General features: G+C 45.9%; 1 protein-coding gene across 2 annotated transcripts in view; it reads right to left on the bottom strand.

The window, feature by feature from the left end:
• The window catches only part of ABCB7 (ATP binding cassette subfamily B member 7), a 432,229-nt gene that overhangs the window by 57,246 nt on the left and 347,983 nt on the right, over positions 1 to 27,000 (bottom strand). For both annotated transcript variants that reach the window (XM_063937177.1, XM_063937178.1), the window contains exon 6: positions 7,103 to 7,371. In XM_063937177.1, the coding sequence (XP_063793247.1) occupies positions 7,103 to 7,371 (269 nt within the window). The remainder of the gene's footprint in view (positions 1 to 7,102; positions 7,372 to 27,000) is intronic.

The following is a 27,000-nucleotide window of genomic DNA, read 5'->3' as shown; positions in this document are numbered from 1 at the left end:
GTGTGCTCTGGCTCCTCCCTCTATGTCCCTCCTCCAGACCTCAGTTAGAGAAACTGTGCCCGGAAGAGCTGACAGTACAAGGAAAGGATTTTGGGAATCCAGGGTAAGACTCATACCAGCCACACCAATCACACAGTATAACTTGTGATAACTTTACCCAGTTAACAGTATGAACAACAACAGAGCATCAGATCAACCCTGATGCAACTATAACATAACCCTTATTTAAGCAATAACTATATACAAGCATTGCAGAAGAAGTCCGCACTTGGGACGGGCGCCCAGCATCCACTACGGACTACGAGAAATAGATTTACCGGTAAGTAAAATCTTATTTTCTCTAACGTCCTAGTGGATGCTGGGGACTCCGTAAGGACCATGGGGATTATACCAAAGCTCCCAAAACGGGCGGGAGAGTGCGGATGACTCTGCAGCACCGAATGAGCAAACACAAGGTCCTCCTCAGCCAGGGTATCAAACTTGTAGAACTTTGCAAAGGTGTTTGAACCTGACCAAGTAGCCGCTCGGCAAAGCTGTAATGCCGAGACCCCTCGGGCAGCCGCCCAAGAAGAGCCCACCTTCCTTGTGGAATGGGCCTTAACTGATTTAGGCAGCGGCAACCCAGCCGCAGAATGAGCCTGCTGAATCGTGTTACAGATCCAGCGAGCAATAGTTTGCTTTGAAGCAGGCGCCCCAAGCTTGTTGGAAGCATACAGGATAAACAAAGATTCTGTTTTCCTGACCTTAGCCGTTCTCGCTACATAAACCTTCAAAGCCCTGACCACATCCAGTGACTCGGAATCCTCCAAGTCAGTAGTAGCCACAGGCACCACAATAGGTTGGTTTATATTAAAGGATGAAACCACTTTCGGCAGAAATTGTGGGCGGGTCCGCAATTCTGCTCTATCCACATGGAAAACCAGATAAGGGCTTTTATGTGACAAAGCCGCCAATTCTGACACACGCCTAGCCGAAGCCAAGGCTAATAGCATGACCACCTTCCACGTGAGATATTTCAATTCCACCGTTTTGAGTGGTTCAAACCAGTGTGATTTCAGGAAACTCAAGGTGCCACTGATGGCACAAAAGGGGGATGAATATGCAGCACTCCCTTTACAAACGTCTGAACTTCAGGCAGAGAAGCCAGTTCTTTTTGAAAGAAAATGGATAAGGCCGAAATCTGAACATTAATGGAACCCAATTTAAGGCCCAAAGTCACTCCCGACTGTAGGAAGTGAAGGAAACGGCCCAGCTGGAATTCCTCCGTAGGGGCATTCCTGGCCTCACACCAAGCCACATATTTTCGCCATATACAGTGATAATGTTGAGCCGTCACATCCTTCCTAGCCTTTATCAGCGTAGGAATAACTTCATCCGGAATGCCTTTTTCTGCTAGGATCCGGCGTTCAACCGCCATGCCGTCAAACGCAGCCGCGGTAAGTCTTGGAACAGACAGGGCCCCTATTGCAACAAGTCCTGTCTTAGAGGCAGAGGCCACGGGTCCTCTGTGAGCATCTCTTGCAGATCTGGATACCAAGTCCTTCTTGGCCAATCCGGAACAATGAGTATTGTTCTCACTCCTCTTCTTCTTATGATTCTCAGCACCCTGGGTATGAGAGGAAGAGGAGGAAATACATAGACCGACTGGAACACCCACGGAGTCACCAGTGCGATCACAGCTATCGCCTGAGGGTCTCTTGACCTGGCGCAATTTCTCTGTAGCTTTTTGTTGAGGCGGGATGCCATCATGTCCACCTGTGGCAGTTCCCACCGACTTGCAATCTGCGTGAAGACTTCTTGATGAAGTCCCCACTCTCCCGGGTGGAGGTCGTGCCTGCTGAGGAAGTCTGCTTCCCAGTTGTCCACTCCCGGAATGAACACTGCTGACAGTGCGCTTACGTGATTCTCCGCCCAGCGAAGAATTCTGGTGGCTTCTACCATCGCCACCCTGCTCCTTGTGCCGCCTTGGCGGTTTACATGAGCCACTGCGGTGATGTTGTCTGACTGAATCAGAACCGGTTGGTCGAGAAGCAGGGACTCCGCTTGACGTAAGGCGTTGTATATGGCCCTTAGTTCCAGGATGTTGATGTGAAGGCAAGTCTCCTGACTTGACCACAGCCCTTGGAAATTTCTTCCCTGTGTGACTGCCCCCCACCCTCGGAGGCTTGCATCCATTGTCACCAGGACCCAGTCCTGAATGCCGAATCTGCGACCTTCGAGAAGGTGAGCAAGATGCAGCCACCACAGGAGAGACACCCTGGCCCTGGGGGATAGAGTGGTCAACCGATGCATGTGAAGATGTGATCCGGACCACTTGTCCAACAGATCCCATTGAAAGCTCCTCGCATGGAACCTGCCGAAGGGAATGGCCTCGTATGATGCCACCATCTTTCCGAGGACTCGCGTGCAGTGATGCACCGACACCTGTTTTTGGTTTTAATAGGTCTCTGACCAGTGTCATGAGCTCCTGAGCCTTCTCCATCGGGAGATAAACCCTCTTCCGGTCTGTGTCCAGAATCATGCCCAGGAAAGGCAGACGAGTCGTAGGAATCAACTGCGACTTTGGAATATTTAGAATCCAGCCGTGCTGTTGTAACACTTCCCGAGAGCGTGCTACGCTGATCAGCAACTGCTCTCTGGACCTCGCCTTTATGAGGAGATCGTCCAAGTATGGGATAATTGTGACCCCTTGCTTCTGCAGGAGTACCATCATTTCCACCATTACCTTGGTAAATATTCTCGGTGCCGTGGAGAGACCAAACGGCAACGTCTGAAATTGGTAATGACAATCCTGTACCACAAATCTGAGGTACGCCTGATGAGGTGGATAAATGGGGACATGAAGGTATGCATCCTTTATGTCCAGAGACACCATAAAATCCCCCCCTTCCAGGCTTGCGATGACCGCTCTGAGCGATTCCATCTTGAACTTGAACCTTTTCAGGTATATGTTCAGGGATTTTAAATTCAATATGGGTCTGACCGAACCGTCCGGTTTCGGTACCACAAACATGGTCGAATAATAACCCTTTCCTTGTTGAAGGAGGGGAACCTTGACCACCACCTGCTGAAGATACAATTTGTGAATTGCAGCTAGCACTATTTCCCACTCTAAGGGGGAAGCTGGCAGGGCCGATTTGAGGTATCGGTGAGGGGGCATCTCTTCGAATTCCAGCTTGTATCCCTGAGACACAATCTCTATCGCCCAGGGATCCACCTGGGAGTGAACCCACTTGTGGCTGAAATTTCGGAGACGCGCCCCCGGGCCTAGCTCCGCCTGTGGAGCCCCAGCGTCATGCGGTGGATTTAGTGGAAGCCGGGGAGGACTTCTGTTCCTGGGAACTAGCTGCGTTGTGCAGCTTCCTTCCTCTGCCCCTGCCTCTGGCAAGAAAGGACGCACCTCGGACTTTCTTGCCTTTTTGTGATCGAAAGGACTGCATTTGGTAATACGGTGCTTTCTTAGGTTGTGAGGGAACATATGGCAAAAAATTTGACTTTCCAGCAGTAGCTGTGGAGACCAGGTCCGAGAGACCCTCCCCAAACAATTCCTCACCCTTGTAAGGTAAAACCTCCATATGCCTTTTTGAGTCGGCATCACCTGTCCATTGCCGAGTCCACAGGACCCTTCTGGCAGAAATCGACATTGCATTTATTCCAGAGCCCAGTAGGCTAATGTCTCTTTGAGCATCTCTCATATATAGGACAGCGTCTTTTATATGCCCCAGGGTCATTAATATAGTATCCTTGTCTATGGTATCAAGTTCCTCAGATAAGGTATCCGTCCATGTTGCTACCGCACTACACACCCAGGCCGACGCAATTGCCGGCCTTAGTAAGGTACCTGAATGTGTATAAATGGACTTCAGGGTACCCTCTTGCTTTCTATCCGCAGCATCTTTTAGGGTGGCCGTATCCTGTGACGGCAGGGCTACCCTCTTGGATAAGCGTGTTAAAGCTTTGTCCACCCTAGGGGAGGATTCCCAGCGTAACCTGTCCGTTGGCGGGAAAGGATACGCCATAAGCATCCGTTTGGAAATCTGCAGTTTTTTATCTGGAGATTCCCAAGCCTTTTCACATAACTCATTTAGCTCGTGTGAAGGGGGAAAGGTCACCACCTGCCTTTTTTCCCCATACATATGAACCCTCTTGTCAGGGACTGGGGTTTCCTCTGTGATGTGCAACACATCCTTAATTGCTATAATCATATAACAGATGGATTTAGCCAATTTAGGCTGTACCTTTGCATCATAGTAATCGACACTGGAGTCAGAATCCATGTCGGTATCTGTGTCAACAATTTGGGATAGTGGGCGCTTCTGAGACACTGATGGCCTCTGCGACATAGGATCAGGCATGGGCTGAGACCCTGACTGTCCTAAGGTTTCAGCTTTATTCAACCTTTTATGCAAGGAATTAACATTATCATTTAAAACCTTGCACATATCCATCCAATCAGGTGTCGGCGCCGTCGGCGGAGACACCACATTCATTTGCTCCCGCTCTGTTTCCACATAGCCTTCCTCGTCAAACATGTCGACACAAGCGTACCGACACACCACACACACAGGGAATGCTCTTTTTGAAGACAGCTCCCCCACAGGGCCCTTTGGAGAGACAGAGAGAGAGTATGCCAGCACACACCCCAGCGCTATATAACCCAGGAATCACACAGTACCTTAGTGTTAACCAAGTAGCCGCTGTAATAATGATTTTTGCGCCTAATTATGTGCCCTCCCCTCTTTTTTACCCTCTTCTACTGTGTATCTGCAGGAGAGAGCCTGGGGAGCTTCCTCTCAGCGGAGCTGTGGAGAAAAAATGGCACTGGTGAGTGCTGAGGAAGAAGCCCCGCCCCCTCAGCGGCGGGCTTCTGTCCCGCATTTCTGTACAATATTATGGCGGGGGCTCATACATATATACAGTGCCCAACTGTATATATGTCCAACTTTTGCCAAGAGGTCCTAATTGCTGCCCAGGGCGCCCCCCCCTGCGCCCTGCACCCTTACAGTGAGTATGTGGGTGTATGTGGGAGCAATGGCGCACAGCTGCAGTGCTGTGCGCTACCACAGTGAAGACTGGAGTCTTCTGCCGCCGATTTCGAAGTCTTCTTGCTTCTTATGCTCACCCGGCTTCTGTCTTCCGGCTCTGCGAGGGGGACGGCGGCGCGGCTCCGGGATCGGACGACGAGGGTGAGATCCTGTGTACGATCCCTCTGGAGCTAATGGTGTTCAGTAGCCTAAGAAGCAGGACCTATCTGCAGAGAGTAGGGCTGCTTCTCTCCCCTCAGTCCCACGATGCAGGGAGTCTGTTGCCAGCAGAGCTCCCTGAAAATAAAAAAACCTAACAAAATACTTTCTTACAGCAAGCTCAGGAGAGCTCACTGAACAGCACCCAGCTCGTCCGGGCACAGATTCAAACTGAGGTCTGGAGGAGGGACATAGAGGGAGGAGCCAGAGCACACCAGAATCCAAATTCTTTCTTAAAGTGCCCATGTCTCCTGCGGAGCCAGTCTATTCCCCATGGTCCTTACGGAGTCCCCAGCATCCACTAGGACGTTAGAGAAAATACTTTACTGGGGTATCGGGATGCTGCTGTCGGCAACCTAACCCCTTTTATGGACTAACTTGTTCAATTCTTGCATGAGGTGTGCACACCCAACCTAGGCCTTTGCATTTGTTGTCAGAACTAAGTTTTTGGTAATATGAAATGTCTTCACTTTTGGAAAGTTTTTATTTTTTTCTGCAGCTAATGCAGAGCTCAACAAAAGAATGATGGTAGTTTCTTAATGTGTAGTCTGCGCCACAAAATTGCATCTGGACATGTTGAGAACAGGCCTCCCTAACTACAACCATAGAGACCCTTGGCTCCGATGTGACACCAACTCAGACCTCTACCTACAGGACATGGTGACATGCAAGGTTGCACACAGAGTGCTCCAAGTTGACGATCAACTGTGGGCTTGCTGGGCTGCCTTCAGAGACACTGGCTGCACTGCTAACTCCTTCTCAGTGAAAGGAGACAGATACGCTACGATAATGTCACAGTGCTGCACCCCAATCCCAGTCACTGAGGAGAAACCATCATTTTGGTGTCACCCCCAGGAAGGGTGACACCTAGGTGCGGCCTGCACACCCCTAATTGCACCTCTGGTCCTTAGATCTAACAACGAGATGAAAACGAGACCAGTGGAGAAGCTGCCCGTAACAACCAATGAGCATCTACTTATTATTTCATAGAATGTGCTTTATCAGTACTTCTTTAGAGTTGATTGATCGCTATGGGCAACTTCTCCACTGGTCCACTTCACTCTTTTTACTGCTTGATACAGAAACCCATATGCAAGACAGGGGTCTATTTACTAAGCATTGGAGAGAGATAAAGTGGATAGCGATAAAGTACCAGCCAACCAGCTCCTGCCATCTTTTCAAACACAGTCTGTATCATGGCAGTTAGGAGCTGATTGGCTGGTACTTTATCTCTCTTCAAGGCTTAGTAAATACTGTAGGCCCCATACACTCCTAGCAGCAAGTCATAAAGAGTGCATAATGAGGATCCTGTAAGAAACGCTGGGCAATTCAGATTTGATCCATTTGTTCTGAAATATTCTTCGTTCTTTGGCACTAGAATAACTGGTAAGTAAGTGTCTTGGTTGCTGCATTGGTGGTACCACAAAGCATCTTGGATGTTTGAAGTGTCAATGGATTGAAGAAGTGTTACTGTTTTTTTTTTTTTTTCATTTTAGTTTTGGCAACTTGGTGACAAAACAAACAGTAGGAATGGTCAATAACACAATATAATAACTGTGTATGGTATATGTACTGTACTAAATATGGTTATTTTTCATTCAAAGAAAAGGGACTGTAACCTACTCTCTACTTGTCACAACAACGGGTTGGAAAATGTGCTTATATTAATGGTCAGTATAAAGCTGGAAAATAAACACATTTTTATTCCCAAAACTCTTCTATTGTTGTCTATTATTATTTCAACTATACAGTTTTACATGCAACTTAATGCAATTAGCTTTTTATTTACTGAACCATTTACAAGTATGGAAAAAAATCCAAACAGGAAAGAGATCTAACAAATCTGAAACTGAACGTACCAAGATGCTGCTAACAAGGAGCACCTCGAACATTGTGGGTCCCAAATTAAACACGAGAGCACTTAGCACAAAGCTGATGCCTCTTGTCCCACGATCAATGGCTTTGGACAGAGCTCCTGTCTGTCTGCTTAGGTGGAAGCCCAAGTCCAGGTTGTGTAGATGTAAGAAAACATTTTTTGCAATCCTCCTGATGGAGCTCTGAGCCACCTTTCCAAACACTGCGTTCCTCATCTCATTGAAGAGAGCAGAGCCAGCTCTAGACACACCATCTAGGAACAAAACAGTACAGAGGCATTACATTAAATCTACGGCAAAAATATTTTTTTTGGGGGGGGGGGGGGGGGGTAATGCAACACTGCACTGATATCTTATGCCTACTAGAACAAAATACACAGGAAAAAAATCTTGGTGAGTCACAGCAGCACAGAGAAAATGTGAAGTAGCATGAGTAGGAGGAGTCTGAGCTACAGTATGTCCAGCGGTGGTAAACAGCAGTCACAAATGACATTATATAGGGCAATTTCCATTCCCTGCTGAAGTCAAAAACACTGTTACTAGTACATAGAAACAGAAGACCCTGACAAAGCATATAATATTCACCAGATAGAGTTGTACGTTAAAAAAAGCTTTCAGTACAATATTACAAAGTAAGTTAGGACAGTCTTAACATGATGCATTTTGGAAGAAAGTTTGTACCACATGCACCTTAGGTCCTTATATAGAAAGTGTTGCCATCCTAGACTGGCATCAAACGAAGGTATCGCTGAGTCTATGGCTACCAGGATGGTAGAGAGAGAGAGTTCTTTTAATACTTTCTCCTCTATTTCAAAGCTTGCCACGTGTATGCAGTGTTTTGCCTGGAAAGGGTGGAGCTTAATGACATCATTGTATTCCTGGCAAGATGACATCATCAAGAACTGCCACTCCTAGGTCCAAATGACAGCAGCTCTAAAGGGAGGGGGGCAGACTTTTAGGCAAGTGTCATTCCCTATTTGATTTGCTCTAGTACTTAGGATCGGTTCCACTGTTCTTAGCAACAAAGGAGTTAAGGAAAGATGTTGTGTTTCTCACAGAAAAATACCGAAATTACTAAAACTACTTTTTTTTTGGGGGGGGGGGGGGGGTCACCAAATGGCAAATTGACAGAATCATACTATGCATGTCAGATGAAATGTATGAAGCCAGAACTAAAGAAGAAGAGGAGTTGTCGCACAGACAAACTAAATTTACAAATCAATTCTGCGTATTTGTTCTTTCCCCGCTTATCATTAAGTGGATATCACAATATTATCACCTGGGGGTGCTCCTGGAATAAAATTCAGCATATAGTATAACTAAAGAGAGAGAAGGTATTCCTTGCTGGGGCACACTCAGAGACAAATATACTAATATTAACTTAAAGTCAACGCCCCACCAGGGGAGATGACCAATAGTAAATTAAAATATAACTTTTATTGGTATACGTTAAAGCTTACGAAATATGTGCAAGTGAAAAATAAATGATGACAAATAAAATAAAATATTATATAATAAAGTGTACTAAATATCTGTGATATTAAAAAGCTAAACCACTGTAAATGTGTCTAGTGTCTAATAATTATTCTTCCAAAAAAGTGTGTATCACTTATTTCTGTGGTTCCATCAGATGCTGCTACAGTTATTACAATACTGTAGCAACCTGAAAGAAGAATGTGTTTGTATCAATTTACTATAATGACCATTTCTTTATGCCTGCCTCTCCTCACATAGTGGCATGGAGTATATGCAGTATCTAAATGTCATTAAGGCATAACACACATCCATCTCCTAACATAGTATTATATACCACAATTACCTATTTGAATTGTTTAATAAATGTTCGAGGATACACACACAGAAAGTAATAAATAATTAAATAAACTGCTGCATTCAATCAGTCAATATTGAATAGTGAGACTACACTTTTTATACAAAGTAGTCCTTTGTATTTCTAGTATTGAACATCCCCATCGATATTAATAATTGGGTGCTGGAAATCCAAAATCCATTATATATTATTAGATAATTATATAGGGGACATATGAAGAATAAACCAAAGGATTCACTTTCCTTTGGGCTAAACGGTCTAGTGCAGGTGTATTTCAAAGTAGCTGAGATAACACATATAATATCTGGTCTATATTAGAAATATATTCAAACAGCGGGCATCGACAATCTCACTAGGCACAGCGGATATTTAACCTGCACCCACGTTTTTGAGAATGAGCTGAATTAGTGTGCCCTGACAGTGATGATCTAATGATGAAGCGGCATAAACCAGCATCCACTGTCTCTAATATATAGTATGCAATATACCCTGACGCCTGATGTTGAACTAATTACAGCCGGCGTCTCCCAGCACTGACAGTTTTAATATAGATATAAAATATCCCCTAGTAGCTTGATCTTATAACTTACAGCCGGAATTTCCCGGCTGTCACTGTGAGAAATATATAAAGATGGGTTGTATATTTGTTAACAATAATCCGGCTGACCGCGGCCGGCGTCTCCCGGCTCTCGCGGTCAGAACAGATATGCACGGACTGTGTTGTGTTCAATAGGCGCAGTTCACAACCATACGGATCCTGTTCTCAGGTATCAATTAGAGGTGTAAAGGCACCTAAAGTACAGCCGCTCGTAGTGTAGCCGTGCTGCTAGCAAGCACGTCCCACACACGGCAGCTGACGCTAATAGTCTCACTATAAAGATAGAGCAGCGGTTTCACATATATCATGCACACATACACATTTTATCAATACTGAGGCCTTAAATGCCCATAAAAACAGTGGTTAGGCTAACAGAAGGACGGACGCTTCACGTTTTAAATGTGTCCGTCCTTCTGTTAGCCTAACCACTGTTTTTATGGGCATTTAAGGCCTCAGTATTGATAAAATGTGTATGTGTGCATGATATATGTGAAACCGCTGCTCTATCTTTATAGTGAGACTATTAGCGTCAGCTGCCGTGTGTGGGACGTGCTTGTTAGCAGCACGGCTACACTACGAGCGGCTGTACTTTAGGTGCCTTTACACCTCTAATTGATACCTGAGAACAGGATCCGTATGGTTGTGAACTGCGCCTGTTGAACACAACACAGTCCGGGCATATCTGTTCTGACCGCGAGAGCCGGGAGACGCCGGCCGCGGTCAGCCGGATTATTGTTAACAAATATACAACCCATCTTTATATATTTCTCACAGTGACAGCCGGGAAATGCCGGCTGTAAGTTATAAGATCAAGCTACTAGGGGATATTTTATATCTATATTAAAACTGTCAGTGTTGGGAGACGCCGGCTGTAATTAGTTCAACATCAGGCGTCAGGGTATATTGCATACTATATATTAGAGACAGTGGATGCTGGTTTATGCCGCTTCATCATTAGATCATCACTGTCAGGGCACACTAATTCAGCTCATTCTCAAAAACGTGGGTGCAGGTTAAATATCCGCTGTGCCTAGTGAGATTGTCGATGCCCGCTGTTTGAATATATTTCTAATATAGACCAGATATTATATGTGTTATCTCAGCTACTTTGAAATACACCTGCACTAGACAGTTTAGCCCAAAGGAAAGTGAATCCTTTGGTTTATTCTTCATATGTCCCCTATATAATTATCTGATAATATATAATGGATTTTGGATTTCCAACACCCAATTATTAATATCGATGGGGATGTTCAATACTAGAAATACAAAGGACTACTTTGTATAAAAAGTGTAGTCTCACTATTCAATATTGACTGATTGAATGCAGCAGTTTATTTAATTATTTATTACTTTCTGTGTGTGTATCCTCGAACATTTATTAAACAATTCAAATAGGTAATTGTGGTATATAATACTATGTTAGGAGATGGATGTGTGTTATGCCTTAATGACATTTAGATACTGCATATACTCCATGCCACTATGTGAGGAGAGGCAGGCATAAAGAAATGGTCATTATAGTAAATTGATACAAACACATTCTTCTTTCAAGTTGCTACAGTATTGTAATAACTGTAGCAGCATCTGATGGAACCACAGAAATAAGTGATACACACTTTTTTGGAAGAATAAATATTAGACACTAGAAACATTTACAGTGGTTTAGCTTTTTAATATCACAGATATTTAGTACACTTTATTATATCATTTTTTATTTTAATTTTATTTTTCATTATCAATTATTATTTATCACTTGCACATATTTCGTAAGCTTTAACGTATACCAATAAAAGTTATATTTTAATTTACTATTGGTCATCTCCCCTGGTGGGGCGCTGACTTTAAGTTAATATTAGTATATTTGTCTCTGAGTGTGCCCTAGCAAGGAATACCTTCTCTCTCTTTAGTTATACTATATGAAGCCAGAACTAAGTTGGCCATAGACTGAAACATTTTGAGGACAAAACAGTCTAACAATTTTGCAGTGCCTACATACACTGAACGATTAATCACAATGTTAAGAATACCGTATTAAAGTACCAGGATGACAGTCTGAATGATTAAACAGATTTCACAATCTAAACCAATGAACACAACCTTTTTTTTTCAACCTTCCATGTTTATTGTTCATGTACATACACTGAACGAAAATCACTCAAACAGTCGCAAATCACCAGGATTGGACAGATTAACATTCAGTGTATCGCCAGTGTAACATGTGGATGAAAGTCAGAGCACTGCACGAATAATAAATAACTAATGATGGTTTAAAAAACAATGAGTGTGACAAAATCTTGGACCAGCCCCATCGCTAAGCAGCTACTCCTACAGCAAGGAGACCACAACTGACAGTCACATCTGATAAGAAAATGCAATATCAATGGAAAGCTTTAATAGGACACTTTACATAGGCAAAAGTGGTTAATAAATGACAATGCCCTGGTAACGCAGAAATCCAATTACTGTATTTTTCTTCTGACAAATGATTATAAAATAATGAACTTGGAATGCAATGCAAACTTTTATGGGAATGAAATAAGAAAAATGCTCATTACTAACATCTATATTGTCCATAAAGACATGAAAAGAGAGAAGATACAGGAAACAAGTGCAAAGGTCACACATCAAACTCTTATTGATCAAAGGCCAAAATACCATGGTGTGTGTACACTAGACAAGATTCAGTAAGATGGGACAGAGGTTATAAATACAGCCGAAATGAGAATGTCAGAGGACAGGAAACGATTTTTGCTATTATAATAATCATTTATTTACAAGGTGCCACAAAGGGTCAGCAAAGCCATACAGTGAAGGGGGAAGCGGGGGTATGAGCCGAATATATATAATTCACACAATGAACAAATAGCAACAAGTCACACAGTGTGTGTGTGTGTGTGTGTGTGTGTGTGTGTTCAATGGGGGAAGAGGAATTAACAAAGCTGCACAGAATGAGTAAAAAGAAATCCAAATATCTCAAATTGTTGCAAATTATTGTAGCATTTCCAAGTATATTTTGGAATATTACCAATGGCATTTTTATAGAAGGTGACTTGCATTTCAGGTTACTGGTGCGTTCAGCACAAAGCATAGAGAGGTTAAATTGGATCTCATAGTTGGACCCCCAGCTTGGCAATGATGTATAAAGGATCTCACGGATACTACATTGCCAAGATTTAAATATAAAGCATCCCAGAGATTAGCAGAATAAAACAACGCTTCTTACAAAAATGCTCACGCTCCGCTGAACACTCCTGGAGGAAATCTCACTCTCTGCCGGACTTCCTCCATTTCAAGTTTATTCTCTCCTCCTACAGCTCTGCTCTTTCCCTCGCCAAGCAATCCTTTTTCCAAGTACTCATCTCTTCTCAGTCATCCTGTCCACGCCGTCTCTTTGAAACTTTCAACACTCTCCTTCGCCCCCCTTCTCCTCCCCTCCCATCTTCCCTCACTGCCACTGACTTTGCCTCCTTCTTCATCTCCAAAATTGAGGATATCCGTCACAACATCTCCCCCCGTCACCCCTCTGCTGCCCCCATCATCCCTCCCCTCCATCTATCCCACCCTGTCCTCCTTCCATCCCACTTCAGACAAGGAAGTCCACTCCCTCATCTTATCCCCCCCCTCCACCTGCCTCCTGGTCCCCCTCTTCCCTCCCACCCTCCCATCTTCTCCGCTCCCCCACTGCCTGCTCCCACCTTGCTCACCTCTTTAACCTATCGCTCTCTACCAGCATCTTCCCCTCACAATTCAAACTTGCTCTTGTCTCACCTATTCTCAAAAAACCCAACCTCGACCCTTCATCACCCACTAACTCTCTTCTCCCTTTCGCCTCAAAACTACTTGAGCGACTGGTCTACCACCGTCTCACAAGCTACCTCTCTGACAACTCCATCCTCGATCCACTACAATCTGGCTTTCGCCCACTCCACTGAGACTGCCCATGTAAAAGTCACCAATGATCTGCTTTCGGCCAAATCCAGGGGCCACTTCTCCCTGCCCATCCTTCTGCACCTCTCTGCTGCCTTTGACACTGTGGAAAATCCTCTCCTCCTCCGCACTCTCCAAAACGCTGGCCCCTCTAGCACTGTCCTTGACTGGTTTTCTTCTTACCTCACTAACCGCTCCTTCTCTGTGTCTGTCTCCGGCACCACCTCACACCCTTCAATCCTTTCTGTTGGTGTCCCTCAGGGTTCTGTCCTTGGCCCCCTTCTGTTCTCCCTGTATACGTCTTCCCTGGGTGCGCTCATTAACTCCTTTGGCCTTCAATACCACCTCTATGCTGATGACACACAATTCTACCTCTCCTCTCCTGGTCTGTCCCCCTCTGTCCTCTCTCAGGTTTCCAGCTGCCTCTCTGCTATCTCCTCCTGGATGTCTGAGCGCTCTCTGAAGCTTAACATGGACAAAACTGAACTCATCATCTTTCCCCCATCCAGAGCAACACCCCCTACCAATATCTCTATCACTGTTGACAACATCACCATCTGCCCCGTTTCCCAACTCCGCTGCTTGGGCGTGACTCTTGACTCCTCCCTCTCCTTTGCAACCCACATCCAAGCTCTGGCACAATCCTGTCGGTTCCAGCTACGCAACATTGCTCGCATCAGGCCATTTCTCTCCCAGAGTGCAACTAAACTTATCATCCACTCACTGGTTATCTAACAACTCGCCTACTGCAATGTTCTCCTCACTGGCCTCGCTTGCTCCCATCTTGCTTCCCTCTAATCTGTCCTGAGCTCCGCAGCTAGGCTTATCTTCCTCTCCCGCCGCTCCACATCTGCCACTCCCCTTCGACGAAATCTACACTGGCTCCCATTCCCCTACAAAATCCTCTTCAAACTCCTCACCCTCACATACAAGGCCATCTCTAATTCCACTGCTCCCTACATCTCCAACCTCCTTTCCCTTCATACTCCCTCCCGCCCCCTAAGGTCGTCCAATAACCGTCGCCTCTCCATTGCCCTGGTCACTGCTTCCCGTGCTCGATTTCAAGACTATGCCCGTGCTGCACCCCTTCAGTGGAACGCACTTTCCCACTCCATTAGAGACTCGCCCCAACCTTGCAAAGCTTCAAACGGGCACTAAAAACCCACCTATTAATCAAAGCATACCCTCTCGACGCATAACCTAGTCCAGAGGCCACTCCTCCATCCCCCTGCCTCATGCCTTGAACATCTCAGCTTTGCTTACATACTGCCATCAGGCTACCTCCCGCTTGCTTGCACCTCATGCATCTGTCTGTCGCCCTTCCCACTAGATTGTTAGCTCTTCAGAGCAGGGCCCTCTTTCCTCTAGTTATCTAAGCCCTCTTCTCACTCAGCGACCATCTTTATCCGCTTTTTCTCCTGCTGGTAAAGGCTCATCTCCATCTATGGCTACCAGCCCCTAGTAGTACGATGATCACTCCCTCACTACTTACATCTTAGCTGTATTAGGTCTTGAGAATTGTGGTGCTCTTTGTTACCTGTACTCTATTTCTGTTATTTATTTACTGTAATGCTCAGTTTTGTCTCCCTGTACTGTCTTTTGTATGGTGCTGCAAAACAGTTGTGGCGCTTTATAAATAAAATGTACAAATAATAATAATAATAATAATAATAATAATAATAACTAGAACATAAAACAAGATCTGGTCACTTACAGAATACCAATGTTGTTCTAATTTGTAAAAAGGTGAACAAAAGAGCTGAAAAGATTAGCATATACTGCATAATAAAAGAGAGATTATCTGGGTCCATAATCAATAGCTAAAGATACCAAAACCCAGCATTAGGCTGCATTAAAATGGGTGGACTGGTCAGACTTTCCAGAAGACAATGGCGCCCCTCCGTCCAATCAAAGAGCAGAGAATGAACTACATGTTGCACACATCACCACCACTGATGAATGATATACATACAAGTTTTAAACATGCCATAAACTCAGTAGCCAGCTCTGTAAGTGTTAACTACATTGTCAATAATGAGGATGATGACTGGTGAGCAAGTAAAACAAGTGCATTAATAATTCTGAAATCTGGAAAACTTAAAAGCCACAAAAGCAACCTTCATGTAAAATAAAGAGTAAGACTCTGGCAACCAGGCCAATCTAGTAATTATAGCCATAATAGAAAATGCAGGAAGCAGGGGAGAACACACTTAGCTATGAAGGATTAACAATTTGTTGATTTTACACTTCTATTTTGTGTTTGCTAGCCAAGTGCTTTTAAAGTATACTTTCTGAGACTTACAAGCAAAAAGACACAGCAGGCTATTTCCCTTCCATCTTTTACATTGTCTACACATAAATACATTTTTAAACTTGATGAAAGCATGCAGAAGAAAATTAGAAAGGTCTGCCAAAAAGTGAATGACAAGTATGTTTATGAAAATTAAATAAACATACATTAACTAAATGGATGAAACAAGTGCAGCTATCTATATGAATAAAATGTAATTATTATTAATTCTACTTCTTTCATCAATGCCCCCCTACAGTGCCTTTTATTAGATGTATTGATTGCTAAAGAGACGTCAAATGTCTGTTAATTTCGGTGGGATAGTAAGTCAGAAAAGATTTTGCTTAAAAAAACAAAAAATATCTAGCTATCTATCTAGAAAAAAATTTAAAGAAAAAACTAACACCTCCTGAAACCTTTATAAAGCCCAGAAGTCATTAGCTTGTGGGTCAAATCAAAGGTCGCCTGTAATTAAAGAGGCAATTAAAGCCAAGATAGCATTTGACAGAAGGAATTAAGGCTTGACAAAGCGGTTATGCAGCGTCTCTACCTCAACATGATGTTTGAACACAGACACATCTATATTCTAGATAAACATTTGTTTAAAAATTCCAGCTGTTGTGTTTTCCCTTAAAGTAACCATTTTAAATGCCATTTTCTATACTCAACGTGTGATAATGTGTTCCAATATGCAGTTTATAATAAGATTTTACTTACCGATAAATCTATTTCTCGTAGTCCGTAGTGGATGCTGGGACTCCGTAAGGACCATGGGGAATAGCGGCTCCGCAGGAGACAGGGCACAAAATAAAAGCTTGAGATATCAGGTGGTGTGCACTGGCTCCTCCCCCTATGACCCTCCTCCAAGCCAGTTAGGATACTGTGCCCGGACGAGCGTACATAATAAGGAAGGATATTGAATCCCGGGTAAGACTCATACCAGCCACACCAATCACACCGTACAACTCGTGATCTGAACCCAGTTAACAGTATGATAAATTTAAAGGAGCCTCTGAAAGGATGGCTCAACAATAATAACCCCAATTTTTTGTAACAATAACTATATACAAGTATTGCAGACAATCCGCACTAGGGATGGGCGCCCAGCATCCACTACGGACTACGAGAAATAGATTTATCGGTAAGTAAAATCTTATTTTCTCTAACGTCCTAAGTGGATGCTGGGACTCCGTAAGGACCATGGGGATTATACCAAAGCTCCCAAACGGGCGGGAGAGTGCGGATGACTCTGCAGCACCGAATGAGAGAACTCCAGGTCCTCCTCAGCCAGGGTATCAAATTTGTAGAATTTAGCAAACGTGTTTGCCCCTGACCAAGTAGCTGCTCGGCAAAGTTGTAAAGCCGAGACCCCTCGGGCAGCCGCCCAAGATGAGCCCACTTTTCTTGTGGAATGGGCTTTTACTGATTTTGGCTGTGGCAATCCTGCCACGGAATGTGCAAGCTGAATTGTACTACAAATCCAACGAGCAATCGTCTGCTTTGAAGCAGGAGCACCCAGCTTGTTGGGTGCATACAGGATAAACAGCGAGTCAGTTTTCCGTACTCCAGCCGTCCTGGAAACATATTTTCAAGGCCCTGACAATGTCCAGCAACTTAGAGTCCTCTAAGTCCCTAGTAGCCGCAGGTACCACAATAGGTTGGTTCATGTGAAATGCAGAAACCACCTTAGGTAGAAATTGAGGACGAGTCCTCAATTCCGCCCTGTCAGAATGAAAATTTAGGTAAGGGCTTTTACATGATAAAGCCGCCAATTCTGACACACGCCTAGCTGAAGCCAAGGCCAACAGCATCGACACCTTCCACGTGAGATATTTTAAATCTACCGTAGACAATGGTTCAAACCAGTGTGATTTTAGAAATCTCAACACAACATTGAGATCCCAAGGTGCCACTGGAGGCACAAAAGGAGGCTGTATGTGCAGCACCCCTTTCACAAATGTCTGAACTTCAGGTACTGAAGCCAGTTCTTTCTGGAAGAATATCGACAGGGCCGAAATTTGAACCTTAATGGACCCTAATTTTAGGCCCATAGACAGTCCTGTTTGCAGGAAATGCAAGAAACGACCCAGTTGAAATTCCTGTGTAGGGGCCTTCTTGGCCTCACACCACGCAACATATTTACGCCAAATGCGGTGATAATGTTTTGCGGTTACTTCCTTTCTGGCTTTTACCAGAGTAGGGATGACTTCTTCTGGAATGCCCTTGTCCTTCAGGATCCGGCGTTCAACCGCCATGCCGTCACACGCAGCCGCGGTAAGTCTTGGAACAGACAAGGCCCCTGCAGTAGCAGGTCCTGTCTTAGAGGTAGAGGCCACGGTTCGTCCGTGAGCATCTCTTGAAGTTCCGGGTTCCAAGACCTTCTTGGCCAATCCGGAACCACGAGTATAGTTCTTACTCCTCTCCTTCTTATGATTCTCAATACTTTCGGTATGAGGGGCAGAGGAGGGAATACATACACTGACTGGTACACCCACGGCGTTACCAGAGCGTCCACTGCTATTGCCTGAGGGTCCCTTGACCTGGCGCAATATCTGTCCAGTTTTTTGTTTAGACGTGACGCCATCATGTCCACCTTTGGTCTTTCCCAACGGTTTGCAATTTGGTGGAAGACTTCTGGGTGAAGTCCCCACTCTCCCGGGTGAAGGTCGTGTCTGCTGAGGAAGTCTGCTTCCCAGTTGTCCACTCCCGGAATGAACACTGCTGACAGTGCTATCACATGATTTTCCGCCCAGCGAAGAATCCTTGCAGTTTCTGCCATTGCCCTCCTGCTTCTCGTGCCGCCCTGTCTGTTTATGTGGGCGACTGACGTGATGTTGTCCGACTGGATCAACACCGCCTGACCCTGAAGCAGAGGTTTTGCTTGAATTAAGGCATTGTAAATGGCCCTTAGTTCTAGAATGTTTATATGAAGAGATGTTTCCATGCTTGACCACAAGCCCTGGAAATTCCTTCCCTGTGTGACTGCTCCCCAGCCTCTCAGGCTGGCATCCGTGGTTACCAGGATCCAATCCTGAATGCCAAATCTGCGGCCCTCTAGTAGATGAGCCCTCTGAAGCCACCACAGGAGAGACACCCTTGTCCTTGGCGACAGGGTTATCCGTTGATGCATCTGAAGATGCGATCCGGACCATTTTCCCAGTAGATCCCACTGAAAAGTTCTTGCATGGAATCTTCCGAATGGAATCGCTTCGTAAGAAGCCACCATTTTTCCCAGGACCCTTGTGCACTGATGCACTGAGACCTGTCCTGGTTTTAGGAGGTTCCTGACTAGCTCGGATAACTCCCTGGCCTTCTCCTCCGGGAGAAACACCTTCTTCTGGACTGTGTCCAGAATCATTCCTAAGAACAGTAGACGTGTCGTTGGAATCAGCTGCGATTTTGGAATATTTAGAATCCATCCGTGCTGACTTAGCACTACCTGAGATAGTGCCACTCCGACTTCTAACTGTTCCTTGGTTCTTGCCCTTATCAGGAGATCGTCCAAGTAAGGGATAATTAAGATGCCTTTTCTTCGTAGAAGAATCATCATTTCGGCCATTACCTTGGTAAAGACCCGAGGCGCCGTGGACAATCCAAACGGCAGCGTCTGAAACTGATAATGACAGTTTTGTACTACAAACCTGAGGTACCCTTGGTGAGAAGGATATATTGGGACGTGGAGATAAGCATCCTTGATGTCCAGCGACACCATATAGTCCCCCTCTTCCAGGTTCGCTATCACCGCTCTGAGTGACTCCATCTTGAATTTGAACCTTTTTATGTAAGTGTTCAAAGATTTTAGATTTAATATTGGTCTCACCGAGCCGTCCGGCTTCGGTACCACAAATAGTGTGGAATAATACCCCTTCCCCTGTTGTAAGAGGGGTACCTTGATTATCACCTGCTGGGAGTACAGCTTGTGAATGGCTTCCAGAACTGCCTCCCTGTCGGAGGGAGACTTTGGTAAAGCAGACTTCAGGAACCGATGAGGAGGAAACGCCTCGAATTCCAGTTTGTACCCCTGTGATACTACCTGTAGAATCCAGGGATCCACTTGCGAGTGAGCCCACTGCGCGTTGAAATACTTGAGACGGGCCCCCACCGTGTCTGAGTCTGCTTGTAAAGCCCCAGCGTCATGCTGAAGACTTGGCAGAAGCAGGGGAGGCCTTCTGCTCCTGGGAAGCGGCTGCATGGTGCTGCCTTTTTCCTCTTCCTCTGCCCTTGGGCAGAAAAGAGTGACCTTTTGCTCGCTTGTACTTATGGGAACGAAAGGACTGAGTTTGAAAAGACTGTGTCTTTTTCTGTTGATGTGAAGTAACCTGGGGTAAAAAGGTGGATTTTCCAGCCGTTGCCGTGGCCACCAGGTCTGTTAGACCAGCCCCAAATAACTCCTCCCCCTTATACGGCAATACTTCCATGTGGCGTTTGGAATCTGCGTCCCCTGACCACTGTCTGGTCCATAATGCTCTTCTGGCAGAGATGGACATTGCGCTTACTCTTGATGCCAGGGTACAAATATCCCTCTGCGCATCACGCATATATAGCAATGCATCCTTTAAATGTTCTATAGTTAACAGAATATTGTCCCTATCCAGGGTATCAATATTCTCAGTCAGGGAATCCGCCCATGCGACTCCAGCACTGCACATCCAGGCTGATGCGATTGCTGGTCGCAGTATAACACCAGTATGTGTGTATATACTTTTCAGGATATTTTCCAGCCTCCTATCAGCTGGTTCTTTGAGGGTGGCCGTATCAGGGGACGGTAACGCTACTTGTTTAGATAAACGTGTGAGCGCCTTATCTACCCTAGGGGGTGTTTCCCACCGTGCCCTAACCTCTGGCGGGAAAGGGTATAGTGCTAATAACTTATTAGAAATTAGCTGTTTTTTATCGGGGGAAACCCACACTTTATCACACACCTCATTTATTTCCTCAGACTCAGGAAAAACTATTGGCAGTTTTTTCACACCCCACATAATACCCGCCTTTGAGGTATTTGTAGTGTCAGAAAGGTTCAATGCCTCTTTCATTGCCGTGATCATGTAACGTGTGGCCCTACTGGACATTACGTTTGTCTCGTCACCGTCGACACTAGATTCAGTATCTGTATCCGTGTCGACCCACTGAGGTAGCGGCCTTTTTAGGGCCCCTGAGGGTGTCTGAGACGCCTGAACAGGCACTAATTGATTTGCCGGCTTTCTCATGTCGTCAACAGTTTTTTGTAAATTGCTGACATTATCACTTAATTGCTTAAACACAATCATCCAGTCAGGTGTCGACTCCCTAGGGGGTGACATCACTAACACAGGCAACTGCTCCGCCTCCACCTCATTTTCCTCCTCATACATGTCGACACACGCGTACCGACACACAGCACACACACCGGGAATGCTCTGATAGAGGACAGGACCCCACTTAGCCCTTTGGAGAGACAGAGGGAGAGTCTGCCAGCACACACCCAGCGCTATATATATACAGGGATAACCTTATATAAGTGTTAATCCCTTATAGCTGCTGTTAATCTAGTTATTTGCTGCCAAAATGCCCCCCCTTCTCTTTTTTACCCTGAATCAGATGCAGTACTGCAGGGGAGAATCAGGGAGCCGTCCTTCCAGCGGAGCTGTGAGGGAATAATGGCGCCAGTGTGCTGAGGAGATAGGCCCCGCCCCTTCACGACGTCCTTAACTCCCGCTTTTTTGTGTAAAATGGCAGGGGAAAAAATACATCCATATAGCCCTGGAGCTATATGTGATGTATTCCTTTTGCCAGCTAAGGTATATGTGTGTTATATTGCGTCTCAGGGCGCTCCCCCCCAGCGCCCTGCACCCTCAGTGACCGGAGTGTGAAGTGTGCTGAGAGCAATGGCGCACAGCTGCGGTGCTGTGCGCTACCTTAGTCTTGAAGACAGGATGTCTTCTGCCGCCGCTTTCACCGGACCTTCGTCTCTTCTGGCTCTGTAAGGGGGACGGCGGCGCGGCTCCGGTGACCCATCCAGGCTGAACCTGTGATCGTCCCTCTGGAGCTAACGTCCAGTAGCCTAAGAAGCCCAATCCACTCTGCACTCAGGTGAGTTCGCTTCTTCTCCCCTTAGTCCCACGATGCAGTGAGCCTGTTGCCAGCAGGACTCACTGAAAATAAAAAACCTAACTAAACTTTTATTCTAAGCAGCTCTGGAGAGCTACCTAGTTTGCACCCTTCTCGGCCGGGCACAAAAATCTAACTGGCTTGGAGGAGGGTCATAGGGGGAGGAGCCAGTGCACACCACCTGATATCTCAAGCTTTTATTTTGTGCCCTGTCTCCTGCGGAGCCGCTATTCCCCATGGTCCTTACGGAGTCCCAGCATCCACTTAGGACGTTAGAGAAAACACCATTATGTAACTACAGGCTTACATCATGGAAATGTTTTTTGGTTTTTTTTCAAACTACTGTACATATTAAAATAATTTTGAAGACTGAGAACAATATGTCCCAGTTCCCAATAATTGCACAGGTTATGTTCTGATTACTTTGTACACAAAGTGATCGGGCCACATATACAGCCAACTGGATCCACGTGAAGGAAGAAAAAAAAATTAGAGTTGGAATTTTGTTCTGTTAAGCTGCAGTTATTTTCATCTGTTCTGCTGACCATCTCCAAAAAATTGGATTTTAATTACTTACCAGTAAATCCTTTTCTCGTAGTCCGTAGAGGCTACTGGGGTCCATTTAGTACCATGGGGTATAGACGGGTCCACTAGGAGCCATGGGCGCTTTAAGAATTTGATAGCTCCTCCCTCCTACCAGACTCAGTCTAGGAAACCGTGCCCGAAGAGATGGACATACTTCGAGAGAAGGATAGAGAAGGATAGTGGTGAGATTACGAACCAGCACACAGAACAAGAGGAAAGCCAAGCTAACCAAACTTGAAACAGGAACAGCAACTCCTGAACCAACATTACTTAACCAAATAATATTGCAGGAAGAACGAAGCACTGGGCGAGCACCCAGTATCCTCTACGGACTACGAGAAAAAGATTTACCGGTAGGTAATTAAAATTCTATTTTCTAACATCCTAGAGGATACTGGGGTCCATTTAGTACCATGGGGATGTACCAAAGCTCCCAAACCGGGTGGGAGAGTGCTGAGGTTCCTGCAGAAGTGATTGGCCTCTGAGGACCTTCAGTTTGGTCAAAGTATCGAACTTGTAGAACTTCGTAAACTTGTTTGAACCTGACCAGGTAACTACTCGGCAGAGCTGTAAAGCAGAGACACCCTGGGCAGCCGCCCAGGGAGAACCCACCAACCTAGTAGAGTGGGCCTGTACAGATCTTGGACATGGCAAACCTGCCGTGGAATAAGCATGCTGGATAGTAAGCCTGATCCAGCGTGCAATAGACTGCTTTGAAGCAGGATACCCAATCTAATTGGGATCATAAAGAACAAACAGCGAGTCCGATTTTCTGTGACAAGCTGTTCTTTTCACATACACCTTCAAAGCCCTCACAAGATCCAAATACTTTGAAGTAGCAGAAGTGTCGGTGACAACCGGATCCACAATAGGTTGGTTGATGTGAAATGTGGACACTACTTTAGGAAGAAATTGCTAATGAGTTCCGAGTTCAGCTCGGTCCTCATGGAAAATTGAAGAGAGACTTTTATGAGACAAAGCCCCCAATTCCGACACACTCCTTGCTGAAGCCAAGACCAACAGTGTGATGGTCTTCGATGTAAGATATGTTACGTCCACCTCCTGTAACGGTTCAAATTAGTCCGATTGGAGGAACTACAGCATCATGTTGAGATCCCAAGGTGCCGTAGGAGGCACAAAGGGAGGGGGGATGTGCAGAACACCTTTCAAGAACGTCTGGACCTCAGGGAGAGAAGCCAATTGTTTCTGAAAGAAAATGGACTTTTAAAGGAGCCCAGACGAAGGCCAACATCCACATCTGCCTGCAGAAAAAGTCCCAGATGAAATTCCACCGCAGAATAATTTCTGCTCTCACACCAAGAGATGTATTTCTTCCACATACGATGGCAACGCTTAGACATTACCCCCTTCCCGGCTCGGGTCATAGTCGGGATTGATCTTCCTGTTAGGCCGAGAGGCCATCATGTCTACTCCCGGAATGAAGACTGCTGACAAAGCCACAGCGTTTCTTTCTGCCCAGAGGAGAATTCTTGACACCTCTGACATTGCAGCTCTGCTCTTCAGTCCGCTCCGTCGGTTTATGTACATAACTGCCGTTACATTGTCCGACTGGACCTGAATGGCCCGAGCCTGCAGAAGGGCGCTGTATATGGCCCTGAGTTCCAGAATGTTGATTGGAAGGACAACTTCCTGACTTGACCATCTTCCTTGAAACTGCACCCCCTGAATCACTGCTCCCCAACTTCTGATGCTTGCGTCTGTGGTTAACAGAATCCAGTTCTGAATTCTGAACCTCCGACCTTCAACGAGGTGAGAAAATTATAGCCACCACAGAAAGGAGATCCTGGCTTTTGGCGACAGACGGAACCTTTGGTGCATGTGAAGATGCGATCCAGACCATTTGTCCAACAGATCTATCTGGAAGGGTATTGTGTGAAACCTTCCGTATTGAAGAGCCTCGTAAGAGGCCACCATGTTTACCAGAAGGCGAATGCACACATGCACCGACACCCGGGCTGGCTTCAGGACGTCCGGAACCATCGACTGGTGGATCACCAATGCCTTTTCCGATGAAAGAAACAATGTCTGCGACTCCGTGTCCAGTACCATTCCCAGGAATGGGAGCCTCCTTGTTGGCTCTAGGTGAGATAGTGGAGGAGTTTGGGTGAGAGACCAATGCTGTCCAGCAACCTTTCCCTGGATGGTGCTTTTTTCAGGAGATCGTCCAGGTATGGAATTATGTTCATTCCCTGTTTGCGGAGTAGAAACAATCTCTTCCATCACCTTTGTGAACACCCTCGGCGCCGTGGAGAGACCAAGGGCAGGGTCTGGAACTGGTAGTATCAGTCCTGCAGTGCAAACCGTAGATAGGCCGGATGAGGCAGCCAGATTGGAATGTGAAGGTACGCATACCTGATATCCAGAGACACTAGGAATTCCCCCTCCTCCAGACATGAGATTCCCGCTCTCAGAGACTCCATCTTGTTGAGCTGAGGTGGAACTGGAACAATGACCAAAGTTTGTACCAGTGTTTGGATGGCATACTGTAAAGTTATACTTGCCTTTTGTGAAACTGGCAAGCCTGATTTGAAGAATCTGTGAGGTGGGGGCTTTTAGAAATCCAATCTGTAGCCCTGGGAAATAAGAACTATGACCCAGGGACCCTGTCACGAACTTGACCAGATCTGATGGAAGAATTGTAGTCGAGCTCCCACCTAACAGCCTTCCAGGCATTGCGGTCCACCGTCATGCTGAAGCCTTTGAGGAATCATAGCCTGGGCTCTGTTCCTGAGCACCTGCAGTTGCTGGCTTGCGTGGTTTACCTCTTGCGTCGCTGGAGGATGTAGAAGCACCTCTGGATTTGCCCCTGAATTTGGGCGTCGAAGCTGAATAAGTCTTCTTGGTTGGCGGAGCTGCGGAAGGAAGATACGTAGACTTACCCGCAGTAGCCGTAGAGAGCCATTTGTCTAGCTCATCTCCAAACAAGGCCTCTCCTGTGAATGGTAGGCCTTCCACGCCTTTCCTAGAGTCCGAGTCAGAGGTCCACTGGCGTAGCCACAAGCCGCTGCATGCCGACACTGCCATAGCGGTGGTGCGTGCATTAAGCATGCCTATTTTCTTTATGGCTTCCACCATAAAGTTCGCAGAGTCCTGTACATGCTGCAGGAGTAAGACAACATCCCCCCTAGATAAGGACTCTAACCCCTCAATTAGGTTACCTGACCATTTAGCAATGACTTTAGTGATCAACGCACATGCAATAGTGGGTCTTTGGGCCACCCCAGCAGCTGTGTACAATGATTTGAGTGTAGTCTCAATTTTACGATCAGCCGTGTGTATTAAGGGAGGCTGCACCAGGAACAGGCAATACAATTTTACGTGACAGCCTAGAGAGACTAATGCGTCCACTATCGGTGGATTTTCCCATTTGTTCCTATCCTCCAGAGGAAAAGGAAAAGATGAGAGTAACCTTTTAGGGATCTCAAACTTCTTATCAGGATTTACCCATAGTTCTTCAAACAGGGTATTCAATTCCTTTGACGCAGGAAAAGTAACGGAGGACTTCTTTCTTACATTAAAATAAGATTCCTCACACTCCTCTGACACCTTATCAGGAATATGCAAAACATCTCTGATAGCCTCTATAAGAGCCTCTATTCCATGCGACAGAGCTGCACCCCCCCCCTCTGTGTCTACCTCCCCTCCTCCCTGTCTGACCTGTCAGCATCAGACTGCAGGCTATGGGCCAGAGATCGCTTTCGCGGACAAATGGGAGGGGGTTGAGTCTCTGTTCATAAACTCATCCACAGTCTGTTTTAAGTATTGCGTCTCTTTCTCATTGCGGGACAATTTTGTAGAAAGAGAATTAACTTATTCCGGTGCAGCCCTGCTAGCCTGTGAACCCCGAGTACACAGTAGTGAGCGCCCTGGTGAAAAGGAACATGCCGCTGTACAAGAAACACACTGTTTGCCTGATATAATGTAATGTGACAGCACACACACACACACGAAAAGGTTAAGCACAATTACCCAACAAAGAGCCCTTCAGGGAAACACAGAGTTGTTTGGAGCCAGCCCCCACAGCGCCCTTATCGCTAATACCAACCTTAGCCGGGTCACAGACTAAGTACCCTGATAGGGGACCTAGTACACTAATAGTCGCTCCCCCCCTGCTATGACCCACTGTTACCGCCTAAGTAAACTGGAGTCACACTGGAGGAGCTGCGCGTCCCTGTCCTGTCAGCGTCTGTGTCCACTGCAGAGGGAAAATGGCGTTGGTGAGCTGCTGGATCCTCTCATAGTGAAGCCCCGCCCCTTCAATGGTGCGCGGTCTTCCCGCTTTTTAATTTTTTTTTTATACTGGCTGAGGAATCTGGTGCTTAAAATGGAGAGAACCGTTTCAAGACTGTTGTGCCAGTATGGGTACTGTGTACAGTGTACGGGGACGCAGTTGTGTACTGTGTCCGGAGACGCATTCTGCCCCGTTTAGAAGCCGTGCGTCTCCGTACCCTCCTGCCGCCATAATGGCCGGCGCCCCACTAGACAGCTCAGTACTCACCACTCTTCTGGCTCTGTTAGGGTTGGCGGCGTGCTGCGGGACT

This window comes from Pseudophryne corroboree, chromosome 8, assembly GCF_028390025.1.
Source record: "Pseudophryne corroboree isolate aPseCor3 chromosome 8, aPseCor3.hap2, whole genome shotgun sequence".
In the NCBI taxonomy this organism is placed as follows: Eukaryota; Metazoa; Chordata; class Amphibia; order Anura; family Myobatrachidae; genus Pseudophryne; species Pseudophryne corroboree.
This window is presented reverse-complemented; position numbering and strand designations above follow the sequence as displayed.